The 23,846-nt window shown below is 45.5% G+C and overlaps 1 protein-coding gene across 1 annotated transcript; it reads left to right on the forward strand.

Moving 5' to 3' along the window:
* Positions 1-6,007: 6,007 nt before the first annotated feature.
* LOC116354366 (stress protein DDR48-like) lies at positions 6,008-6,813 on the forward strand. The gene is made up of 3 exons (XM_031793330.1): positions 6,008-6,023; positions 6,110-6,374; positions 6,474-6,813. The coding sequence occupies exons 1-3, from the start codon at positions 6,008-6,010 to the stop codon at positions 6,811-6,813; spliced, it is 621 nt and encodes a 206-aa protein (XP_031649190.1).
* Positions 6,814-23,846: the final 17,033 nt, after the last annotated feature.

The raw sequence follows: 23,846 nt of genomic DNA on the forward strand, positions 1-23,846 counted from the left end.
GACCCTGCCACACACGTCTCGTGTATGAGTCATTGAATTGCAACTCCGTACTGACATTTTGCCTGTTTGATTGCCTTACGGAGAGAATGACGACGCTGTTTGCATTCAACCATTTTCCCAGTCACCTTGCATTGGTTAAATCCGGTGGTTCGCGCTTTCAGTTTTGCATGAATGCTGCCATCTATCCACAGTTTCTGGTTTGGGTAGGTTTTAATAGTCACAGTGGGAACAACATCCCCTATACACTTCCTGATGAACTCAGCCACCGTGTCAGAGTACATGTCAATATTATTCTCAGAGGCTACGCAAAACATATCCCAGTCTGCGTGATCAAAACAATATTGAAGCATGGATTCTGATTGGTCAGACCTGCGTTGAATATTCCTAGGCACGGGTATTTTCTGTTTGAGTTTCTGCCTATAGGAAGGGAGGAGCCAAAATGGAGTTGTGATCTGATTTGCTGAAGGGAGGGCAGGGGTGGGTCTTGATTTGATGATAACACAGGTTTTGCTAAAGGTACTATATATGCTTCAGAAGGAATTGATGGGGTGCAAGGGGTGACTATCCACCAGTCAAAACAGATTCGTCATACCCCCAGAGTTACAAAGAATGGGGCGAGAGAAAGGCACTGTATTTCCACACCACATTTTCTCCTTCTATCGTATTGCTCCATAATTGAATGCCATGCCACACACATGATTGTCTTAGGTTTTTCTAAATGTGTTTAATGACAGTTATGTGAGCATGCCGTGACTCATTCTTTGCCCTAGCGTCTAACACACACACACACACACACACACACACACACACACACACACACACACACACATGCAGCCTGCCAAAGCGGTTGCGAAACAGCCCTGCCTGCGCTACACCACGTCTTCGACTGAGACTCCCTGACAGGAATTTCCCATCGCCCCATTATCAGCATCAGACGAGCTGAGTGATCGCAGTTGCATCTGCCCAAATGCTAAGAGCAACCGATTTTTCTCCTTTTCCTGCTCCTATCCTATCCCAGAGAAGTGAGGTTGAGTTTATGAATGGGCTCATTGTGAACGTGTGAGGTTTCTGTCTTTTTGTTTGTCTGTCTGTACCAAGGTTGTGTAAATGAGCATAGTTGGACTGTATAGCTATCATAGCTATCATGAGGCTTTAACTAGATAGCAGGATTCCTCCCTGCTTAGAAACGAACTGGGTCCTGTGGGGTGATGGTGTGATGGCTTTAGCAGAGTTACTCCCATGGTGCACATTGCTCGTTCTGATATTTCTTAATTTATTTCTTCTTACTTTTGGATTACATGCATATTGTTTTGTATCGTTTTCTAGGTATTATTATTACTACACTTTTGGAGCTGCACCTGCGATAACATCTGAAAATCTTAAAAACTTTGTTTTACAGTCATCCACACCAAGAGACTATGGCAGGTCGTCCATGCCAGGAGACTATGGCAGCTCATCCAGGCAGGAGACTATGGCAGCTCATCCACGCCAGGAGACTGTGGCAGGTCATCCACTCTAGAAGACTATGGCAGCTCATCCACTCTAGAAGACTATGGCAGCGCATCCACTCTAGAAGACTATGGCAGCTCGTCCACTCTAGAAGACTATGGCAGCTCGTCCATGCCAGTAGAATATGACAGCTCATCCACTCTAGAAGACTATGGCAGCTCATCCATTCTAGAAGACTATGGCAGCTCGTCCACTCTAGAAGACTATGGCAGCTCATCCACACCAGGAGACTATAGCAGCTTGTCCACATTTGAAGACTATGACAGCTCGTCCACACTCGGAGACTATGGCAGCTCATCCACACCAGGAGACATTGGCAGCTCGCCCAGACCAGGAGACTATAGCAGCTCGTCCACTCTAGAAGACTATGGCAGCTTGTCCACGCCAGGAGAATATGGCAGCTCATCCACTCTAGAAGAATATGGCAGCTCGTCCACTCTAGAAGACTATGGCAGCTCGTCCACTCTAGAAGACTATGGCAGCTCGTCCACTCTAGAAGACTATAGCAACTCATCCACGCCAGGAGACTATGGCAGCTCGTCCATGCCAGGAGACTATGGCAGCTCATCCACACTAGAAGACTATAGCAACTCATCCACGCCAGGAGACTATGGCAGCTCGTCCACGCCAGGAGACTATGGCAGCTCTTCCACTCTAGAAGATTATAGCAGTTCGTCCACTCTAGAAGACTTTGACAGCTCATCCGCACCAGGAGACTATGGCAGCTCGCCCAGGCCAGGAGACTATGGCAGCTCATTCACACCAGGAGACTATGGCAGCTCACCCAGGCCAGGAGACTATAACAGCTCGTCCATACCAGGAGACTATAGCAGTTCGTCCACACCAGGAGACTATGACAGCTCGTCCACACTAGGAGACTGTGACAGCTTGTCCACACCAGGAGACTATGGCAGCTCATCCACACCAGGAGACTATAGCAGCTTGTCCACTCTAGAAGAGTATGGCAGCTCGTCCACACCAGGAGACTATAGCAGCTTATCCACACCAGGAGACTATGGCAGCTGGCCCAGGCCAGGAGACTATAGCAGCTCGTCCATACCAGGAGACTATGGCAGCTCATCCACACCAGGAGACTATGGCAGTTCGCCCAGGCCAGGAGACTATGGCAGCTTGTCCACGCTTTGAGACTATGGCAGCTCGCCCAGAACAGGAGACTATAGCAGCTCGTCCACTCTAGAAGACTATGGCAGCTTGTCCACGCCAGGAGAATATGGCAGCTCATCCACTCTAGAAGACTATGGCAGCTCATCCACTCAAGAAGACTATGGCAGCTCGTCCACTCTAGAAGACCATGGCGGCTCGCCCACTCTAGAAGACTATAGCAACTCATCCACGCCAGGAGACTATGGCAGCTCGTCCATGCCAGGAGACTATGGCAGCTCATCCACTCTAGAAGACTATAGCAACTCATCCACGCCAGGAGACTATGGCAGCTCGTCCACGCCAGGAGACTATGGCAGCTCATCCACTCTAGAAGATTATAGCAGTTCGTCCACTCTAGAAGACTTTGACAGCTCATCCACACCAGGAGACTATGGCAGCTCATCCGCACCAGGAGACTATGGCAGCTCGCCCAGGCCAGGAGACTATAACAGCTCGTCCATACCAGGAGACTATAGCAGTTCGTCCACACCAGGAGACTATGACAGCTCGTCCACACTAGGAGACTATGACAGCTTGTCCACACCAGGAGACTATGGCAGCTCGCCCAGGCCAGGAGACTATGGCAGCTCGTCCACTCTAGAAGACTATGGCAGCTTGTCCACGCCAGGAGAATATGGCAGCTCATCCACTCTAGAAAACAATGGCAGCTCGTCCACGCCAGGAGAATATGGCAGCTCGTCCACGCCAGGAGAATATGGCAGCTCGTCCACACCAGGAGGCTATAGCAGTTCGTCCACGCCAGGAGACTATGACAGCTCATCCACACCAGGATACTATGGCAGCTCGTCCACACCAGGAGACTATGGCAGCTCATCCACGCCAGGAGACTATGGCAGCTCGTCCAGGCCAGGAGGCTATGGCAGCTCGTCCAGGCCAGGAGACTATGGCAGCTCGTCCACACCAGGAGACTATGACAACTCGTCCACACCAGGAGACTATAGCAGCTCGTCCACACCAGGAGAATATAGCAGCTAGTCCTCTCTAGAAGACTATGGCAGCTCGTCCACACCAGGAGACTATGGCAGCTCATCCACAAAAGGAGACTATGGCAGCTGGCCCAGGCCAGGAGACTATAGCAGCTCCTCCATACCAGGAGACTATGGCAGCTCATCCACACCAGGAGACTATGGCAGCTCATCCACACCAGCAGACTATGGCAGCTCGTCCACACCAGGAGACTATGGCAGCTCATCCACAAAAGGAGACTATGGCAGCTGGCCCAGGCCAGGAGACTATAGCAGCTCCTCCATACCAGGAGACTATGGCAGCTCGCCCTGGCCAGGAGACTATGGCAGCTCGTCCACTCTAGAAGACTATGGCAGCTTGTCCACGCCAGCAGACTATGGCAGCTCGTCCACACCAGGAGACTATGGCAGCTAATCCACAAAAGGAGACTATGGCAGCTGGCCCAGGCCAGGAGACTATAGCAGCTCCTCCATACCAGGAGACTATGGCAGCTCGCCCTGGCCAGGAGACTATGCCAGCTCGTCCACTCTAGAAGACTATGGCAGCTTGTCCACGCCAGGAGAATATGGCAGCTCATCCACTCTAGAAGACTATGGCAGCTCGTCCACGCCAGGAGAATATGGCAGCTCGTCCACGCCAGGAGAATATGGCAGCTCGTCCACACCAGGAGACTATAGCAGTTCGTCCACGCCAGGAGACCATGACAGCTCATCCACACCAGGATACTAAGGCAGCTCGTCCATGCCAGGAGACTATGGCAGCTCGTCCAGGCCAGGAGGCTATGGCAGCTCGTCCAGGCCAGGAGACTATGACAGCTCGTCCACACCAGGAGACTATGACAGCTCATCCACGCCAGGAGACTATGGCAGCTCGTCCAGGCCAGGAGGCTATGGCAGCTCGTCCAGGCCAGGAGACTATGACAGCTCGTCCACACCAGGAGACTATGACAGCTCGTCCACACCAGGAGACTATGGCAGCTCATCCACACCAGGAGACTATAGCAGCTTGTCCTCTCTAGAAGACTATGGCAGCTCGTCCACACCAGGAGACTATGGCAGCTCATCCTCAAAAGGAGACTATGGCAGCTGGCCCAGGCCAGGAGTCTATAGCAGCTCCTCCATACCAGGAGACTATGGCAGCTCATCCACACCAGGAAACTATGGCAGCTCATCCACACCAGGAGACTATGGCAGCTCGTCCACACCAGGAGACTATGGCAGCTCTTCCACAAAAGGAGACTATGGCAGCTCGTCCACGCCAGGAGACTATGGCAGCTCGCCCAGGCCAGGAGACTATGGCAGCTCGTCCACTCTAGAAGACTCTGGCAGCTTGTCCACGCCAGGAGAATATGGCAGCTCATCCACTCTAGAAGACTATTGCAGCTCGTCCACTCTAGTAGACTATAGCAACTCATCCACGCCAGGAGACTATGGCAGCTCGTCCATGCCAGGAGACTATGGCAGCTCATCCACTCTAGAAGATTATAGCAGCTCGTCCACTCTAGAAGACTTTTACAGCTCATCCACACCAGGATACTATGGCAGCTCATCCACACCAGGATACTATGGCAGCTCGCCCAGGCCAGGAGACTCTAGCAGTTCGCCCAAACCAGGAGACAATAGCAGTTTGTCCACGCCAGGAGACTATGACAGCTCGTCCAAACCAGGAGACTATGGCAGCTCATCCACACCAGGAGACTATGGCAGCTCACCCAGGCCAGGAGACTATGGCAGCTCGTCCACGCCAGGAGACTATGGCAGCTCGCCCAGGCCAGAAGACTATGGCAGCTCGTCCACACTAGGAGACTATGGCAGCTCGTCCACACCAGAAGACTATGACAGCTCACCCACGCCAGGAGAATATGGCAGCTCATCCACTCTAGAAGACTATGGCAGCTCATCTACTCTAGAAGACTATGGCAGCACGTCCACTCTAGAAGACTATGGCAGCTTGTCCACGCCAGGAGACTATGGCAGCTCATCCACTCTAGAAGACTATGGCAGCTCGTCCACTCTAGAAGACTATGGCAGCTCGTCCACTCTAGAAGACTATGGCAGCTCGTCCACTCTAGAAGACTATAGCAACTCATCCAGGCCAGGAGACTATGGCAGCTCGTCCATGCCAGGAGACTATGGCAGCTCATCCACTCTAGAAGATTATAGCAGCTCGTCCACTCCAGAAGACTTTGACAGCTCATCCACACCAGGAGACTATGGCAGCTCATCCACACCAGGAGACTATGGCAGCTCGCCAAGGCCAGGAGACTATGGCAGCTCATCCACAAAAGGAGACTATGGCAGCTCGCCCAGGCCAGGAGACTATGGCAGCTCGTCCATGCCTTGAGACTATGGCAGCTCAGCCAGGCCAGTAGACTATGGCAGCTCGTCCACTCTAGAAGACTATGGCAGCTCGTCCACTCTAGAAGACTATAGCAACTCATCCACGCCAGGAGACTATGGCAGCTCGTCCACGCCAGGAGAATATGGCGGCTCGCCCACTCTAGAAGACTATAGCAACTCATCCACGCCAGGAGACTATGGCAGCTCGGCCAGGCCAGGAGACAATGGCAGCTCATCCACTCTAGAAGATTATAGCAGTTCATCCACACCAGGAGACTATGGCAGCTCGCCCAGGGAAGGAGACTATGGCAGCTCATCCACACCAGGAGACTATGGCAGCTCATCCACACCAGGAGACTATGGCAGCTCGCCAAGGCCAGGAGACTATGGCAGCTCATCCACAAAAGGAGACTATGGCAGCTCGCCCAGGCCAGGAGACTATGGCAGCTCGTCCATGCCTTGAGACTATGGCAGCTCAGCCAGGCCAGTAGACTATGGCAGCTCGTCCACTCTAGAAGACTATGGCAGCTCGTCCACTCTAGAAGACTATAGCAACTCATCCACGCCAGGAGACTATGGCAGCTCGTCCACGCCAGGAGAATATGGCGGCTCGCCCACTCTAGAAGACTATAGCAACTCATCCACGCCAGGAGACTATGGCAGCTCGGCCAGGCCAGGAGACAATGGCAGCTCATCCACTCTAGAAGATTATAGCAGTTCATCCACACCAGGAGACTATGGCAGCTCGCCCAGGGAAGGAGACTATGGCAGCTCATCCACACCAGGAGACTATAGCAGCTCGCCCAGGCCATGAGACTATAGCAGCTCGTCCATGCCAGGAGACTATGGCAGCTCATCCACACCAGGAGACTATGGAAGCTTGCCCAGGCCAGGAGACTATGGCAGCTCGTCCACGCCAGGAGACTATGGCAGCTCGCCCAGGCCAGGAGACTATGGCACCTCATCCACGCCAGGAGACTATGGCAGCTCGTCCACACCAGGAGACTATGGCAGCTCGTCCACACCAGGAGACTATGGCAGCTCATCCACACCAGGAGACTTTGGCAGCTCATCCACACCAGGAGACTATGGCAGCTCATCCACACCAGGAGACTATGGCAGCTCGTCCACACCAGGAGACTATGGTAGCTCGTCCACACCAGCAGACAATGGCAGCTCGTCCACACCAGGAGACTATGGCAGCTCATCCACACCAGGAGACTTTGGCAGCTCATCCACACCAGGAGACTATGGCAGCTCATCCACACCAGGAGACTATGGCAGCTCGTCCACACCAGGAGACTATGGTAGCTCGTCCACACCAGCAGACAATGGCAGCTCGTCCACACCAGGAGACTATGGCAGCTCGCCCAGGCCAGGAGTCTATGGCAGCTCGCCCAGGCCAGGAGACTATGGCAGCTCATGACAATGGTAACCTACAAGTGTGCCAGATGCCAATGCAACATTATCAGTATTGTTCATTATTGTCCCTGCAAGATTTAAATCAAGACATGTTTGATGGAAACTAAACCCTAATGGTTGTGTCCCTAACACAAAATGGTTAATTTACATTGAATTGCAGAGTCGTGGGGGTTTTATTCGACTTCTTGCCACAGAGAACAATTATAGTGCCCATAATTTTGCTTACTTATCTGGTGAAGTAGCTCGCATTTTTAGACAGGGTTCTCCCTCTGTACTCCCTTTATTGTAACAAGCAAAGTGGTTTACACTATTTGTCCCAATAATACAAAACAAATGGGAATGATCTAGAAACTAAATTGCAGCAGAACAATGCAGAGGGGACATTAATTGAATGTTCTCTGTCTCTCTCCTGTTATTCATCACTTCCAAACAAGGCTACCTGTGGAGAGCAGAGCAGACAGAGATTCTGCATCCCAAATGGAACTCTATTCCATAAATAGTGCAGTACTTTTGACCATGGGCCAGAGTCAAAACTAGTGCGCACCATAAAGGGAATAGGGTGCCATGTGGGACACAGCCAGAGAGACCGTCTCTCCCTTGGAGACACACACCAAGCTCCTGTATATTATGTTTTGCGCATGCTTCGAATTTTTTCACAGCAACCTAAGTTACTCAAACAGTTACTCAGTCCAAGACCCACTGATACCTAGGCAGGATACTCTAAACACAACTGTTGCTATGATACCAGTTTAGTCGCTCTGTCCTTTCTTTTGTTTCTCTGTAGAAAAGAGAGAAGGTGCAAAGAAAATGAAACAGAGGTGTCACGTGGCATTCCTGAAGATGTTCTACTTTCTTTCTGTTTGGGAGTCTCTGTCTCTCTTTCTCTTCCTCCCAGTCACCACTTTATTGCTTTTTTTCTATCGGGCAGACAGGTAAATGATCCTGACTCTGTCTCCTACTCATAGCTTACATTACAACGTGCAGTTCAGTGAAGATTTGGAATGAGCAAAGTACACAGACAATGAGCAACGCTAGATTTTCCTATAAAATGTGCTCTGCATGCAGAAGTTCAGAAGCAGAGGTTGTTCTTCAGACCTGGAGGTTCCAGGGAAGCACCCAGACTTTGCCAGGAGGAGTGAAAGATGTTTTTCCGCTAACAGCACCTAACCCCTCTGTCTGTCCATATCAGTCAATATGCAGTCAGACAGAAAAGTAGAGATTTGTGTACGTGATGTCATTTATTTACCATAACCATAGCTCCTACAGATATACAGTGCATTCTGAAAGTATTCAGACCCCTTCCCTTTTTCCACATTTTGTTACGTTACAACCTTATTCTAAAATGGATGAAATAAAAAATGTTCCTCATCAATCTACACACAATACCCCATAATGACAAAGCGAAAACAGGTTTTTAGAAATGTCAGCAAATGTATTTAAAATAAAAAACAGATACCTTATTTACATAAGTATTCAGACCCTTTGCTGTGAGACTCAAAACTGAGCTTGTTTCTACAACTTGATTGGAGTTCACCTGTGGTAAATTCAATTGATTGGACATGATTTGGAAAGGCACACACCTGTCTATATAAGGTCCCACAGTTGGCAGTGCTTGTCAGAGCAAAAACAAAGCCATGAGGTCGAAGGAATTGTCTTAATCGCTCCGAACCAGGATTGTGTCAAGGCACAGATCTGGGGAAAGGTACCAAAACATTTCTGCAGCTTTGAAGGTCCCCAAGAACACAGTGGCATCCATCATTCTTTAAAGGAAGAAGTTTAGAACCACCAAGACTCTTCCTAGAGCTGGCTATTTTTCAGCGTCAGGGACTGGGAGACTAGTCAGGATTGAAGGAAAGATGAACGGAGCAAAGTACAAAGAGATCCTTGATGAAAACCTGCTCCAGAGTGCTCAGAACCTCAGACTGGGTCGAAGCTTCCCCTTCCAACAGGACAATGAACCTAAGCACACAGGCAAGACAACGCAGGAGTGGCTTCGGGACAAGTATCTGAATGTTCTTGAGTGGCCCAGCCAGAGCCCGGACTTGAACTCGATCGAACATCTCTGGAGAGACCTGAAAATAGCTGTGCAGCAACGCTCCCCATCCAACCTGAGAGCTTGAGATGATCTGCAGAGAAGAATGGGAGAAACTCCCAAAATACAGCTTGTGCCAAGCTTGTAGCGTAATATCCAAGATGACTCAAGGCTGTAATCGCTGCCAAAGGTGCTTCAACAAAGTACTGAGTCAGTTTTTTATTTTGAATAAATGTGCAAAAATCTGTTTTTTTCTGTTTTTTTTCTTTGTCAATATGGGGTATTGTGTGTAGATTGACGAGGATTAAAACAAAAAAACTATTTTAGAATAAGGCTGTAACGTAACAAAATGAGGAAAAAGTCAAGGGGGCTGAATACTTTCTGAATGCACTGTAGATACCTTGTCTAAGTCACATAGTCTCGAAAACCTGACCCCAGGCAGCACAGTGACTAGGGTCGGGTTTCAATGATGGACTATTTGGCATAGAGGAGCTACATCACTACCTATGTCACCACCTTATTTGCTTGAATAAAATACAAAGGCCTAGTTTGCTAGTTTGCATCAACTACCTTAACTAAAACCACTGCAAAGGTTTTGAATTGTGACGTTGTGGAATGTCTGCCTTGTGATTTGTTGGGAGAGTCCCTGGAACTGGTTTACGAAACTATAGGGTCTGGTTTACAAAACTATAGGTTACACCTATGTACTAACTGCAAGTTCATTATCATTAATTATTTTATTTTGCTTCTGCAAAGTTTTCTGTGGGGGAAAGTACTGGTAATTGCACGTGGTCACGCATACCTGCAATGTAGCTTAAATTCTACAACAAAATCTCCCTTCCCTGGCATGATTAATTCAAACTGCCCTATCTTAATTTAGATCATCTGTCTCACTTCTGCCATTCTGTGGACGATTTTTATTTATTTATGAGCAGAAAGTAATATTAGGGTAACTTTCAATAATTTTATTCTCAATTTACACAGCTGTCAAGTGCATTTATAGCTTTGTACATTCACACATGGCCGGCATGTTGTGCTCCAACCATGCCTCTTTCCTTCCCACATCCACTCTCTCCAGTCTCCTCATACCTATTCCTTCCCACATCCACTCTCTCCAGTCTCCTCATACCTATTCCTTCCCACATCCACTCTCTCCAGTCTCCTCATACCTATTCCTTCCCACATCCACTCTCTCCAGTCTCCTCATACCTATTCCTTCCCACATCCACTCTCTCCAGTCTCCTCATACCTATTCGTAGTCTGTGATTTGTTACTACTATGTACTAAACAGAGGAAGGACACAAAGCAATCTCTAGATCATTCCCAAGTGTATTGTATGAATTAAAACAGTACAACAAACCAAGCCATCCTTCCCATCACCTAGCTTCTCTACACCATGGTTCTGGGTTTAACTATGCCACTTCTATCCACTATCTTACTACCCAAGTTGTGTAAGGACACGAAGCCAATGATATTAATGAAGCAAAACAAGGTAATTTGTCCCCAGCTCTCTTACCCCAGGTTGAGACAAGGCTCCTCCTGTCCTGGGTCATAACGACACAGAGAGTGTCTTTCAGAACATTCCCATAATTATCCTCCATCTCATCTGTCTGACGTGGATCTGTCAGTGATATTGATTGTTTGTCCTGATGCCCACCTCCTTGGGGAGTGGAGGGGGATGTTTGGATCCCCCTAGACTAGAGTTGGAAAGGTTGGCTTGAGGAGCCCATGGGAAAGCTAGTGGCCCGTACTGACTGGAGCTATTGGTGAGATTGGTATTGTGTTAATGGGAGCCTCCAAGACACATGCAGACAAACTGATGAGGTGGATCAGTTTGTGTGCATATGCGGTGGTACGTTTCTGTAAGCTAAGTACTCAGACAGTAGGGCGAGTTCAAGTGCGTCGTACACGTACACGAGCCCCTAACAAACTGTTTTGAGGATAGCCGTTTTAGTGACCCCTGACGGGCCTCTGCACACACGCCTACAGTTATTCATCATTCGTGCCACCGTCAGAGAGAGAGAAACCACCATTTACCTACCTATAGGCTGGTATTGTCTACATATTTATTTAGTTTGTCATTCTATAATTTTCTTGGAATTTTTGTGGTAATTAAATATAATTGATTTAGAATTCATCAGAATACATTTTCCAGAAATATTTTTTTACCAGCTCTGTGTATTCTCAAATTGTAAAATGTGAGGGAGCACCGCTCCCCTGCACTACGGCAGCAGTACATCCCTGGTCCCTGGGAAAGAAAAGGTTGAAGACCCCTGGAATAGCCAGTTATCCAAACTTGTAGTAATCATGGCCAAATACTGATTGGGCACGCAGGGCATGTGCCCAGGGGCCCTGACTTCCAGGGGGGCACCGTTAGATTTTGTTAGTGACTCTCACTCACATATCATTAACATGTAAAAATGTAAAGAACTGCAGAAAATCTTATTTAAAATGGCAAAAATGTCTCTCTATCAGGGCAAAATGAGTAGAATTGCATGAAATGTGTTATAAAATGTATAAAATGTCTATCTGCCCTCTGGCAAAATGTGTAGAATTGCAGAAAACTTGCTTTTAAACTGAAACATCTTCTCTGGCAAAATGTGTAGAATTGCATGAAATTGCATGAAATTAACTTTTTCCACCATAATGTGGTGCTTCAGGAAAGTAGGAGTATGTTGCGCGTCACTAATTCACAGGAGAGCCATTTGAACGTAAACTTTTTTAAATCAAAATGTGTTTTTTGGCAGAAATGCCTTCTGAACTTTGGCCATTCATGTGCCTTAATAGCAAACTTGTATGCCAGCTGTAAATACGAATAAAATGGTTAAATTACGAGCCTAGTTGGTTTAGCCACAGAAAAATAAAATTCTGGTGAATATGCAGACAGAGTCGAAAAGAGAACACACAGAAGGCTGTTGCATAAAACACCTGTCTCTGGAGTACATCTTTAAACGAAGGCAACCATGGCATCCGTGACAGAGAGGGTGAAGCAGCCATCCAGGTAAGATAGTCTAGCTACCTACATTTTCAGATATTACACATTTCTAATTTTGTCAGAAAGTCGTTTTCATTTCAAGTTAAAGTGTACTGTTAGCTAGCTAGCTCACTGGCTCACTGGCTCACTTGCTAATGTTATGTGTATGACCTGTGTAGTAATGTTATTTGTATCTCAGATCCATTTGCATTGCTAGTTATAGCCTAATGTTAGCTAGCTAACATTGAACCTGGTTGGTTAGCTACTTGCAGATTCATGCAGGGTAGCAATGTTATGAGTTGGGATTATGGTTCAATGTTTAGCTAGCTACATGTCAAAAGACTCCACTATGCAAGTAACCATTTAAATGGTCACTGTGACAACTGTCGATAGATGCAGCTGGTAAATTTGCTCTGGCTGTGTACTCCGATTTCAGAGCACTCTCGCCTTAGTGTACCAGAGTGCAGAATAACTGACAAATTTACAAACGCTCTAAACCGGTTGAATATGGCCGGTGTCAGTACAAGTTGGCAAAAAAAGCGTAATTAAATTGTTGCCAGCAGCACAGTTGTAGTCACCAATGCTCTGGATGATGTAAAAACAGCCTAACCAGCTTTGCTAGTGTGGGTTCAATGGTCAGAGTTAGCTGTTCTCTATTTTGTGTCTGGAAGCAGCTAGCAAGCTAGCCAATGTTAGCCAGCTAGCTTGGGTGCTTGACTGCTGTTGTCAGCTCAGAAAGCTCGGATCAACCCTACTCCTCGGCCAGAGCGTCCAGTGTGCGCTCCGAACGCTCCAAGAGTGAAACGCTCTGAATTTACAAACTCTGATTTTACGAATGGCCAGAGCACACTGGCACTCCAGATTAAATTTACGAACACAACCATGGTATAAACTCTTTGGTTGTTTAGTACATGGTCTCACATTAAAGGGATGGGTGGGGCTAAAGCTCAAGAGGGTGTGAACGATGCTGAATGGGTGTAGACAAAGAAGAGCTCTCCAGTAGGTGTACCGAAACATTCAATGGCTATTGTCTCAAAGGTGAGGTTACAAGTTTATCAACTTTCAAAGCAGAATTCCTTTCTGATTGTTCCTCAACTGTGGTGTATGATATACCATTTTCTATTGCTGAGTCTCTACTTTTATCCAATGTAAAAAACATTAATTCACACTTTTCTACATAAGACCGAATTGAGCCGGTCGGTCACAAATGTTTGCCTGCTTAGTGGGGGAATCACAACCAAATCTCGCTTAGGGCCCCCAAAAAGCTAGAGACGGCCCTGACAATGGAGTTGTTATTTGGCATGATTTCACTCAACCGGCACCAGTCGGTTACCTCATTTGACAGCGCCACTAAGCTGTGTCATTATGAAAAACATGTCAAGCATCTTCACTGGCCTGATTATGACTAGACAGGGAATAGAACTAATGGCACTAATATGGCTAAATCTCCCCATCATTATGTCTCTCCTGACCGATAAGAGAGATGGAGGGGCTGGGAATAGGAAGAGGGGCTGAGTACAGAGACTGGGACTGAGACTGGGACTGAGCCTGGGGTATGGGCCTGGTATTAGGGGGCTGGTAGTAAGGGTTAGGGGCGCTGGGAAAAGGGAGAGAGACTGGGGTAGAGGTAGAGAGGGACTGGGCTTTCCTGGTCTAGACCTTGACTGGACCAAACTTAGTTTACAGACTCAATCATAATCCCTGGCCATAAAAAACAGACGTAGTAGCAAAGATGCTCTGTTTGTCTGCCACTGGGCATTTATGCCTTTCTGTCTGGCATCCCATATCATGTCAAATAGTATCTATTTTGGGCCAATTTTCTATGATCTTTTTGGTAAAAATGACTTACAGAATCCCTGAGAAGTTACAAGAAACAGGGCAAAAGTTTGTGAAAATGAACTGAGCTAGCTGAGAGGTTGCCACTACACCGCTCCACAAAATTCACTGTCAACAATCCAAGTAGAGTTCTCATTCTCTGGTTGGTGATGGAATGTGGAGTGGGGTTGATGCGGCTTTGTACAGCCTTCATGCCATCTCCCTCACCTCCCAACCCCCCCCCCCATCATCTCCCCACAACCCGCCATCACTCACTCCTCTCCTTGTTATCGTGTTAATAAACTGCAAACCGCATACCTGGCAACACCCTGCCTCGTGAAAATTTGTGGGCGCCATCCCTCGGTTTGGTTTTGGGCCGGGAGGAAAGGCAATCCTATGCTAGTTGATGACGGGGCTTCTGCTCAGCCAGGCACTCCCTCTATCGGGACGGGAGGAGGGATGGAGAGGAAGGTATAAAGGGATGGAAGACCTGGGCCGAGAGTACAACAACAGGGTTGTGTTCACTCGGCACGAAATGGAGGAACAGGGAGGTACTATCTAAACTTGGCCAATAAAAAAACACTTGTTTTCCGTTGCACAACATTTTGATACATTTGTCCACACCACTCTTTTTCACTCTAGTCCAGAAAGGGGAATGAACCAGCAATAGTATTTCAGTCCATATATATATACAATCATGACAGCTTGGATTTTAAGGACTGAAATACTATTGCTGGTATATATATATATATCTAACCTGAGTATATTCTAGCCCCATAAATGTCCTACCATTCATTTGTACACATGTCAAATCCCATACATAAGGTCTCTGTTTCAGAGACGGCTGTAATCTTCAGAAGCTTTTAGTTGAAATCCTGCTGACAGTGTTATTTGAAATACCCTTGTGATTATTCTGTTTGGAGAGGTTTACATATCTTAGCAAGGCTGGCTAAGACATGGGCTCTAGTGCGATAGGGTGTGGGATGAGTCCTGGAGGTAAATGAAAAAGACCAGTGTATGCTCACACTGCATAGTCTTCAATTTAATCCTTGTAAATCTTGTTGAAATACATTTTGTAGCAGAAAGCACACACATTTACCATTCACCTCCTCCTACACTACAATCCACAACAGGATGATTACACATGTATGTATTTATATGAAAAAGACTGCCTGGATCGCTTGGCAGGCTGATAAAATCATTTCTAAAAATCCAATATTTGTGGACATAACTCTCCTGGGTTGAGACAGGTTTACAGTCTCGTGCTGGCAGAATGAATTCCTGAAATAAACTTTCCAGACCCTGGGAGTGAAAACAACTCCCTTTCTTTTGTGAGCGAGGAGTGAGAGACTGGCCTTGGCCCGATATTCATCAGTAGGGATAACCTTTGACCCCGGGAATCATATGACGCTGAGTGCTGGAGATCCTTGTGCAGCCAGACAGTCTGACTGGCTGAGGCGAGCGGGCGGCATCTCTCCCTAACACTTTCTCTTTCTCTGTTTCTCCCAGGCCCTCTTTCTCTCTCTCTCTCTCTCTCTCTCTCTCTCTCTAGCTCTCTCTCCCTCTCTTTCTCTGTTTCTCTCTTTCCCTCTCCCTCTCCCTCTCTCTCAATTAAATTAAATTAAATTCACTATAATTTATTGACATAGAAACACTTACATTGTCAAATTAAGCATACACTGAGTATAGCAACATTAGGAACACCCCCTAATACTGAGTTGCACCCCCTCCCCCCCTCCTACAAAGTGTTGAAAGCTTTCCACAGGGTTGCTGACACATGTTGACTCCAATGATTCCCACGGTTGTGTCAAGCTGGCTGGATGTCCTTTGGATGGTGGACCATTCTTGATACATACAGGAAGCTGTTGAGTGTGAAAACCCCAGCAGCATTGCAGTGCTTGACACATACACCATTCCAAGGCACTTCAATCTTTTGTCTTGCCAATTCACCCTCTGAATGGCACATATAGCCAATTCAATTGTCTCAAGGCTTAAAATCCTTCATTAACCTGTCTCCTCCCATATATCTACACTGACTGAAGTGTATTTAACAAGGGATCAGCTTCACCTGGATTAACCTGGTCAGTCTGTCATGGAAAGAGCAGGTGTTCTTAATGTTTTGTATAGTCAGTGTATAACAATCATGCGGAAAGACAGAAACATATTAGACTGTTTGTAATTAAGCAATAATAACGATAGTGGTAGTCATATGAATAAAAATTGCAACAAATAATAATAAAATATAGGCCAATATGAATATACTCTACTTTTCACAGTCTGTCCCTCAGGTTGTGGCAGGAGGCTGCCAAAACACAGCATTTTGTTGTTTCAGGAAGTATGTATAGTATTAGTTTGATCTTCATCATTTAGGTTTTCAAATTCTTCATATTGTTTTATTATTTGGGGAAGAAGGTATTTCTTATGTCAGAATATTTGTCGCAATTTGACAGAAAATGCAGCTCTGTCTTTATCTCTTTCTGGGGGCAGAATGAGCACAGCCTGTCCTCTATGGGCTCACTGAGCCTGTACCAAAAAATAGTTCATGTTTTCCTCTGTTTCCTATCAGTCACAGTGGTTAGCTAGTCTACCACCGTGTACTGTCTGTTTAGCGCCAATTAGCATTGAGTTTCCTAAGATTTTTTTGAAGTGTCTTTCTAATAGGTGATATATATATATTTTTTGCTATGTGATTATGGGACAGATTTTCTGAGTGCTGTCATGAGGCTTTGTTGGGTTTTGTTGGGTTGGTAGTGGTTAGTGAATTGAGCCTCAGTACTAGCTGGCTGAGGGGACTCTTCTCTATGGCCACCTCTTGGTTTTTGAGGGCCTTTATGTCTAATTTGGTAGATATTTTAATGGCATAGAAAGCCTTCCTTGCTTTGTCTTTCAGTTCATTCATGGCCAGGTTGAAGTTGCCTGTGGAGCAGATTTCTTGTCCCAAATATATGTAAGTGTGTGTACAGTGCATTCGGGCCCCTTGACTTTTTCCAAATTTTATTACGTTACAGTCTTATTCTAAAAAGGATTAAATAGTCCCCCCCCCCCCATCAATCTACACACAATAACCCATCATGACAAAGCAAAAACCTGGTTTTAGAAAATGTAGCATATGGGAAAATGACATTAACATAAGTATTCATATCCTTTATGAAAAAGTACTTTGTTGAAGCACTTTTGACAGTGATTACAGCATTGAGTCTTCTTGGGTATGATGCCACAAGCTTGGCACAGCTGTATTGGGGAGTTTCTCCCATTCTTCTCTGCAGATCCTCTCAAGCTCTATCAGGTTGGACGGGGAGTGTCGCTGCACAGCTACTTTCTCTCCAGAAATGTTAGATCGGGTTCATGTCTGGGCACTGACTGGGCCACTGAAGGACATTCAGAGACATGCCCCGAAGCCAGTCCTGCATTGTCTTGGCTGTGTGCTTAGGGTCATTGTCCTGTTGGAAGGTGAACATTTGCCCCAGTCTGAGGTCCTGAGTGCTCTGGAGCAGGTTTTCATCAAGAATGTCTCTGTACTTTGCTCCGTTCATCTTTCCCTCAATCCTGACTAGTCTCCCAGTCCCTGCCCTGAAAAACCTCCCCACAGCATGATGCTGCCACCACCATGCTTCACCGTAGGGATGGTGCCAGGTTTCCTCCAGACGTGATGCTTGGCATTCAGGCCAATGGTTTCATCAGACCAGAGGATTTCTTTCTCATAGTCTTTAGGGGCCTTTTGGCAAACTCCAAGCAGGCTGTCATGTGCCTTTTACTGAGGAGTGGCTTCCGTCTGGTCACTCTACCATAAAGGCCTGATTGGTGGAGTGCTGCAGAGATGGCTGTCCTTCTGGAAGGTTCTCCCATCTCCACAAAGGAACTCTGGAGCTCTGTCAGAGTGACCATTGGGTTCTTGGTCACCTCCCTGACCAAGGCCCTCCTCCCCCAATTGCTCAGTTTGGCCAGCTCTAGGAAGAGTCCTGGTGGTTCAAAACTTATTCCATTTAAGAATGATGACGGCCACTGTGTCCTTGGGGACCTTCAATGCTGCAGAAATGATTTGGTACCCTTCCCCAGATTTGTGCCTCTACACAATCCTGTCTCGGAGCTCTACGTATAATTCCTTTGACCTCATGGCTTGGTTTTTGCTCTGACATGCACTGTCAACTGTAGGACCTTATATAGACAAGTGTGTGCCTTTCCAAATCATGTCCAATCAATTGAATTGACCACAAGTGGACTCCAATCATGTTGTAGAATCATCTCAAGGATGATCGATTGGAAACAGGATGCACCTGAGCTTTTTTGCAAACATTTCTACAAACCTGTTTTAGATTTGTCATTATGAGGTAGTGTGTGTAGATTGATGACAAAAAAATATTTAATTCAATCTTTATACTATAGCAGACTGAACCCTACCAGGAAACCATGCCTCTGTCTGTCTCCTCACCTAACCCCCCAATACATTGTAAGATGATGTCTCCCCTACTCACAGACAAGACACTGGGCTCTTAGGCTATGACAGAGGTTTTCCACACCATCCAACAGGCTGAAACAGCTGCTGACAAGTCTCTCTCTCCCCACGTCTTCTGCTCCAGATCAGTCTAAAGAGATGCGGTTGTTGTGACACTGGTGTTCACATAAGAGATTCCTACCTAGGCCCAGCCATAGCTCAGGAGAAAGACATCCACCATTAGCAGTCTGTCTGTTCCCACAGCCGCTTGCCAGACTCGTGGTACAGTACATACAGCGAGACGAAGCTCTCTCGGGCTCTGGACTGCTGTTTGTCTATGTTTTGATGCCTAAAGGTGATCTAGGGGGGCTGGAGCGGAGAGACACACGTCTAACTGTGCTTACAGGAAGAGGCAGCTTTCCCCATACATATACAACACTGTTAATTTCACAACCTACCTGGCACCCATCATTAATCAGAGATGGAGGCATTTCACTGAGGTGAGTCATAGTAAGGAACGGAGAGCCTTGCCAAGGAGGTCCTGGGGATGTGCACTGTGGGGATGAGCTGCGGTGAGGTGCTTGGAACAGCCCGAGGAGAACATGAGGTGACATGTTCTGCTGGTATAGAAGGAGATGAGAGTTATTCTGTAACGAGTGCTTTGTGAGATATAATGGTATGCACATGTAGGCCCGCCTCCTGTCCATGTTTCTCCACTCAGTCAACTCCCAGGGGAGAAAGAGAAACCAGAACAATGCTGAGACATGTCAAGCAGGCTGATGTGAAAGGGAGACACAGGGAGAACTCTCTCATTCAACATTGTGTTGAGGGTAACAAAGGAAAGGTATTTTACCAGTTAACAATTTTTTTGCCATTTTGGGTGTCTGTAATTATCTCTGCCCTTCTGTGTGGCCTTATCACATGTAAAAAATAAAATAAAATAATGAAATAAGATGCATTTAAAATATAAAATTACAAAGCTGTAAAACATTATCCTAAATATTAACCATCGACTTAGTGAATACCATTGGTGTTTAATATTAGGTTTTCAGCATGAAATATTTTTACACACTTTTATTTATTTTACTATGTCAATATGTCTGTGTTGTAAATGTTTTGGTGCCAAACTGGTGACAGTTGTGAAAAAAGTCAATCACTGAAAGAGTTGCAGAGTTAATTGGCTATTTTCACTTCAACCATATGGTCTATCAACTAGAAACTCATTGACAATATAGACACAGATAAACAAAAAATGTAAACTATATGTGATTTGTAAAAAAGTTATTAAAGTATAAATGACCAAAGTTACCACAGATTACAGAAGATTCCGGTAAATTACCGGTAGCTTTGCAACCCTAGTTGTGTGTCACGCCACCTAGGTGGGGAAGTGATCTTTTAGATGCATTACACAGCAGTATAACTGAGATAACTTTAAGGTCCATGCCCATGTGAACGACTGGGGTTCAAAGTCCCATTTCATGCATGCCACAAGACTCTTAGCCTGCTGAGCTAAAGCCTAGTCATTATCTTAGGGAGCTAGCACAAGTCTTCAGGTATTGGGTAAGGTTACTAATAATAAGAGTTTCGCTTACAGAAACCACTTACGTTACATCGAGCTCGCCCATTTGTAATAAGCATATGAAGCAGCAAATCAGTATAGTTTACAGCTGTTTAGACTGACTGTAAATGCTTCTTGTACACGAATTCACTCTTCTTCCCCGGTACACATCATTTTAAGGGGTCCTTATTACAGAGTAATTACATGTGTAATTACATTGTTTCAAGTATTGTAGTTAATTGAAATAACTCATAGTTACACTATAATAACAACATGTAACTGGTGGTAATTACAGTCTGTAATTACAGAGGTGTAACAACAAATGCTTGTTATTATGCTTGTTATAAATGGGCAAGTTGCCACTAAATTCATCAATTTAGTGTTTAGTTTCTTCTCAGCTGCATCTGATTTGGTAATAAATGTCACAAGGTTGTAATCTCTTGTGGACAAATTCGCTGGGTGTCAGAGATTACAAAGGCTGGAGGCTCAATAGGGTCTAATTATCTACCTGTGAATGTGCACTCTTCAAAATCTCCACTAAATGTTGTTGCTTGAACTTGCTCCACAAAAGTATACCATCTGGGTTAACATTGTTGAGTTGAATAAAAACAGATCAGCTATAGGTCAACCTCATTGACTTGGGTCTACCGTACAGGTGTCATCCTAGATTATATAAAAACAACAACATGTAATTAATGTGGAAGTTGCCCATTATGACAACCTGAACCTCCTTGCCATACAAGGAGAAACACACAAGTACACCACAGAGTACATGTAATATCTGTATAGGTACAATGCAATTACTAGATGTTAACCAGGATTTAGCTAGTTAAAATAAAGTGTATCTCGAAGGGGTACTAACTTGTAATTAATGTGTACTTATATAGTACGTTAGCTATCCTGACAACCTGGCCCTTATTTTAAAGCTTCCGGAAGCACCATTCAAGTGAGAAAATAAACACATTATTATACCACAGAGTACATTGTAATATCTGTATAAGTGCAATGTAATTACTAGGTGTTACACAGGATTTAGCTATTTAAAATTAAGTGTATCTTGAGGTGCACTTGTAATTATTGTGTACGTACAAAGTACGTTACCAATTCTGACAACTAATCGTCAGCTTCTGAAAGCACCATGCAAGTGAGAATATAAACACAGTAACACACCGCAGAGTATATATCTTTAAAATCTGCAGCCTATAGTACGGTGAGTAACCTAGATAGCTAGCTAAATTAGAAAAATGGGATTGTCTTTTTCTTCCCTTTTTATCATTATAAGTAACAATGGAAACCGACAACTCTGTCTTTGGCTATGTACTCATCTGTTTTTTTCTTGCAAGCATTTTCCCATTCTGGAGTCTGAGATCTTGTGGGAATCTGTGGTAGAGAAGCATAGACTACATTACCCCTAGTCATCATCATCATGATTTCTATTGTTTAGAAAGCTAGGCCTAGCTAGCTGCTTACCCAGCTAGCAATGAGGAATCGGCCCAGAAGCGGCCCTCTTCCGGGGGGCCGAACTGATTGAATCAGGCCGGAATCGGGTGTCGGACTCAGCCCGGAATCAAAATGAATGACTGCCCAGAATCAGACCAAGTACATCGGGCTGTTTCTGTCCACCGGAATTCAGCCGACTTTGCCGGCATCTTACCAGAATCCCCCCAGAAGCTGCCCGATGCAAATTAAAATAAATGTATACAAAATTACCAGATGTAGTCATTTTAAATATGACTATTTTATACAAACAAATTATACACATCTGCAAAAAAATTGTGTCAGAGGAAACACCATACAGCTGGCCCGCCACAGCGCGATGGGACAAGGACATCCCGGCCTGCCAAACCCTCCCCTAACTCAAACGACAGTGGGCCAATTGTGCGTCACCTCATGCGTCTCCCGGTCACACACACAAAAAAAATGTGTCTCCCGGTCGCGGCTGGAACGGGTCTCGAACCAGCATCCGTAAGCAGTGTCTTAGACCGCTGCGCCACTCGGGAGGCTCCAATTCAAAATACTAAAATACTACACAGGACTCTTAATTAAACAATTTCATTTAAATATTAATTGTATTTTTGAATCACAGAAACAATGACAAAATATGGAAAAATAAATAATGAAATGTTAATTATATAAAGCAGCCATGTAATCATCTGCCAGAGGAGCCATAATCGGCCCAAGCCCAAGTAATACATTTGGGCCAGATAACTCTCACCGGAATCGGCCCGAGCCCCAAGTAATACAATTGGGTAAGATAACTCGCACTGGAATCCTCCCGGGCTCAATCCCCGCATCCTAGCCATAAGTGATACTGCCGAAGGCGGCCCAGATATGGGCCACATTTCGTCGGCCGAGTCTGACTCTCAGCTGAATCGGCCCATATCCACTGTGCCAGTTGGGTAGCTAGTTGTTGTGTTATCCAGCTAACAATAATAGTGCTTGTGTTGACACAAATAGCTAGCTACCTAGCTAGCGAGCGAGCTAGCTAATGTTTACATGCTGGGTGTGTCTTACGTAATACCCTGAGAACAAGGTTAATGGAAGACAAGTTAAAGTTAACTGGGTAGTTAGCTAGCAAGTAGTGACCATAGCATATTTGCCAGCTTTAGGTAGCTAGCTAATCCCAAATAACTCAAACAGATTGCATGTAAAGTCTATTCTGTAGATGGTAACTAGCTAGCAAGCCTAGTTGGTAGGCCAAACAAAAACGCCAGCTAATGGTTGCTAGCTAGCTAGTTAGCTAACTACAGTTAGCTATCTAGCCAACACTAAACTATCTCACAGAGTTTCTAAACCCAGAGGAGCAACATTGTGAGACTTGTGAAACAGACCAAACAGACCAGGCTGGGGTTTGAGAAGTCAATGTGAGAAGTGATTTTTTTTCCCCATTAGTTGTTAATTTTCTCAAAATCAAAAGGCACAACCTAGATTCGAGTCAATGTTTTAAGAAGTTGAACGTGTTATTATTCCAACCTCGTGAAAGTGACAAACGGACATGTTTTAATATTTTTCAAAGACAAATTTACATCAAAGGAGTGCCTTGATGTAGTGTTTCTATGCATGTCAGTGTCAACACATGATAATTCCTGGGATAAATAAACAATTTCACCAACGCATCCCATCCAAAAGTGAGAATGTTCCTCAACAGTGAAACCCTTGCAAGGTTACATGATGGAATAAGAGTTTGCCTTATGACCATTTTAAGTGCATTTATGAACCATTACTCAACCAAGCTTAATAGGCTTACAATTTAGCAAGCACAAATTACTATCTCACAATTTTAACCATAACTGTTTATTTATATGTTGATTTTTTAATTATTATTGATGGTTAAAATAATCGACCCATTGTCAAATGGATCGTAATTGAACAATCCATTTAACAATAAAAAAAGAAAAAATGTATGTGCACCGTTTGTGAACCTGCTGTTGGCATTGTGCCTGTGCTTCAGATTCCAGATCTTTATTGCAGAGTTGTGTAAATGAGGTGGTCGGTTATCAATTGACAAACACTTATGTGGTTTGTGCAGGCTGAAATATAGTGTGTTGGGATGCTATCAGAAACTTTAATATTTGTAACAAGCATGGCAACAAGCATTCGTTGTTACACCGCTG

This window comes from Oncorhynchus kisutch, linkage group LG17 (genome assembly GCF_002021735.2).
Source record: "Oncorhynchus kisutch isolate 150728-3 linkage group LG17, Okis_V2, whole genome shotgun sequence".
Taxonomy (NCBI): Eukaryota; Metazoa; Chordata; class Actinopteri; order Salmoniformes; family Salmonidae; genus Oncorhynchus; species Oncorhynchus kisutch.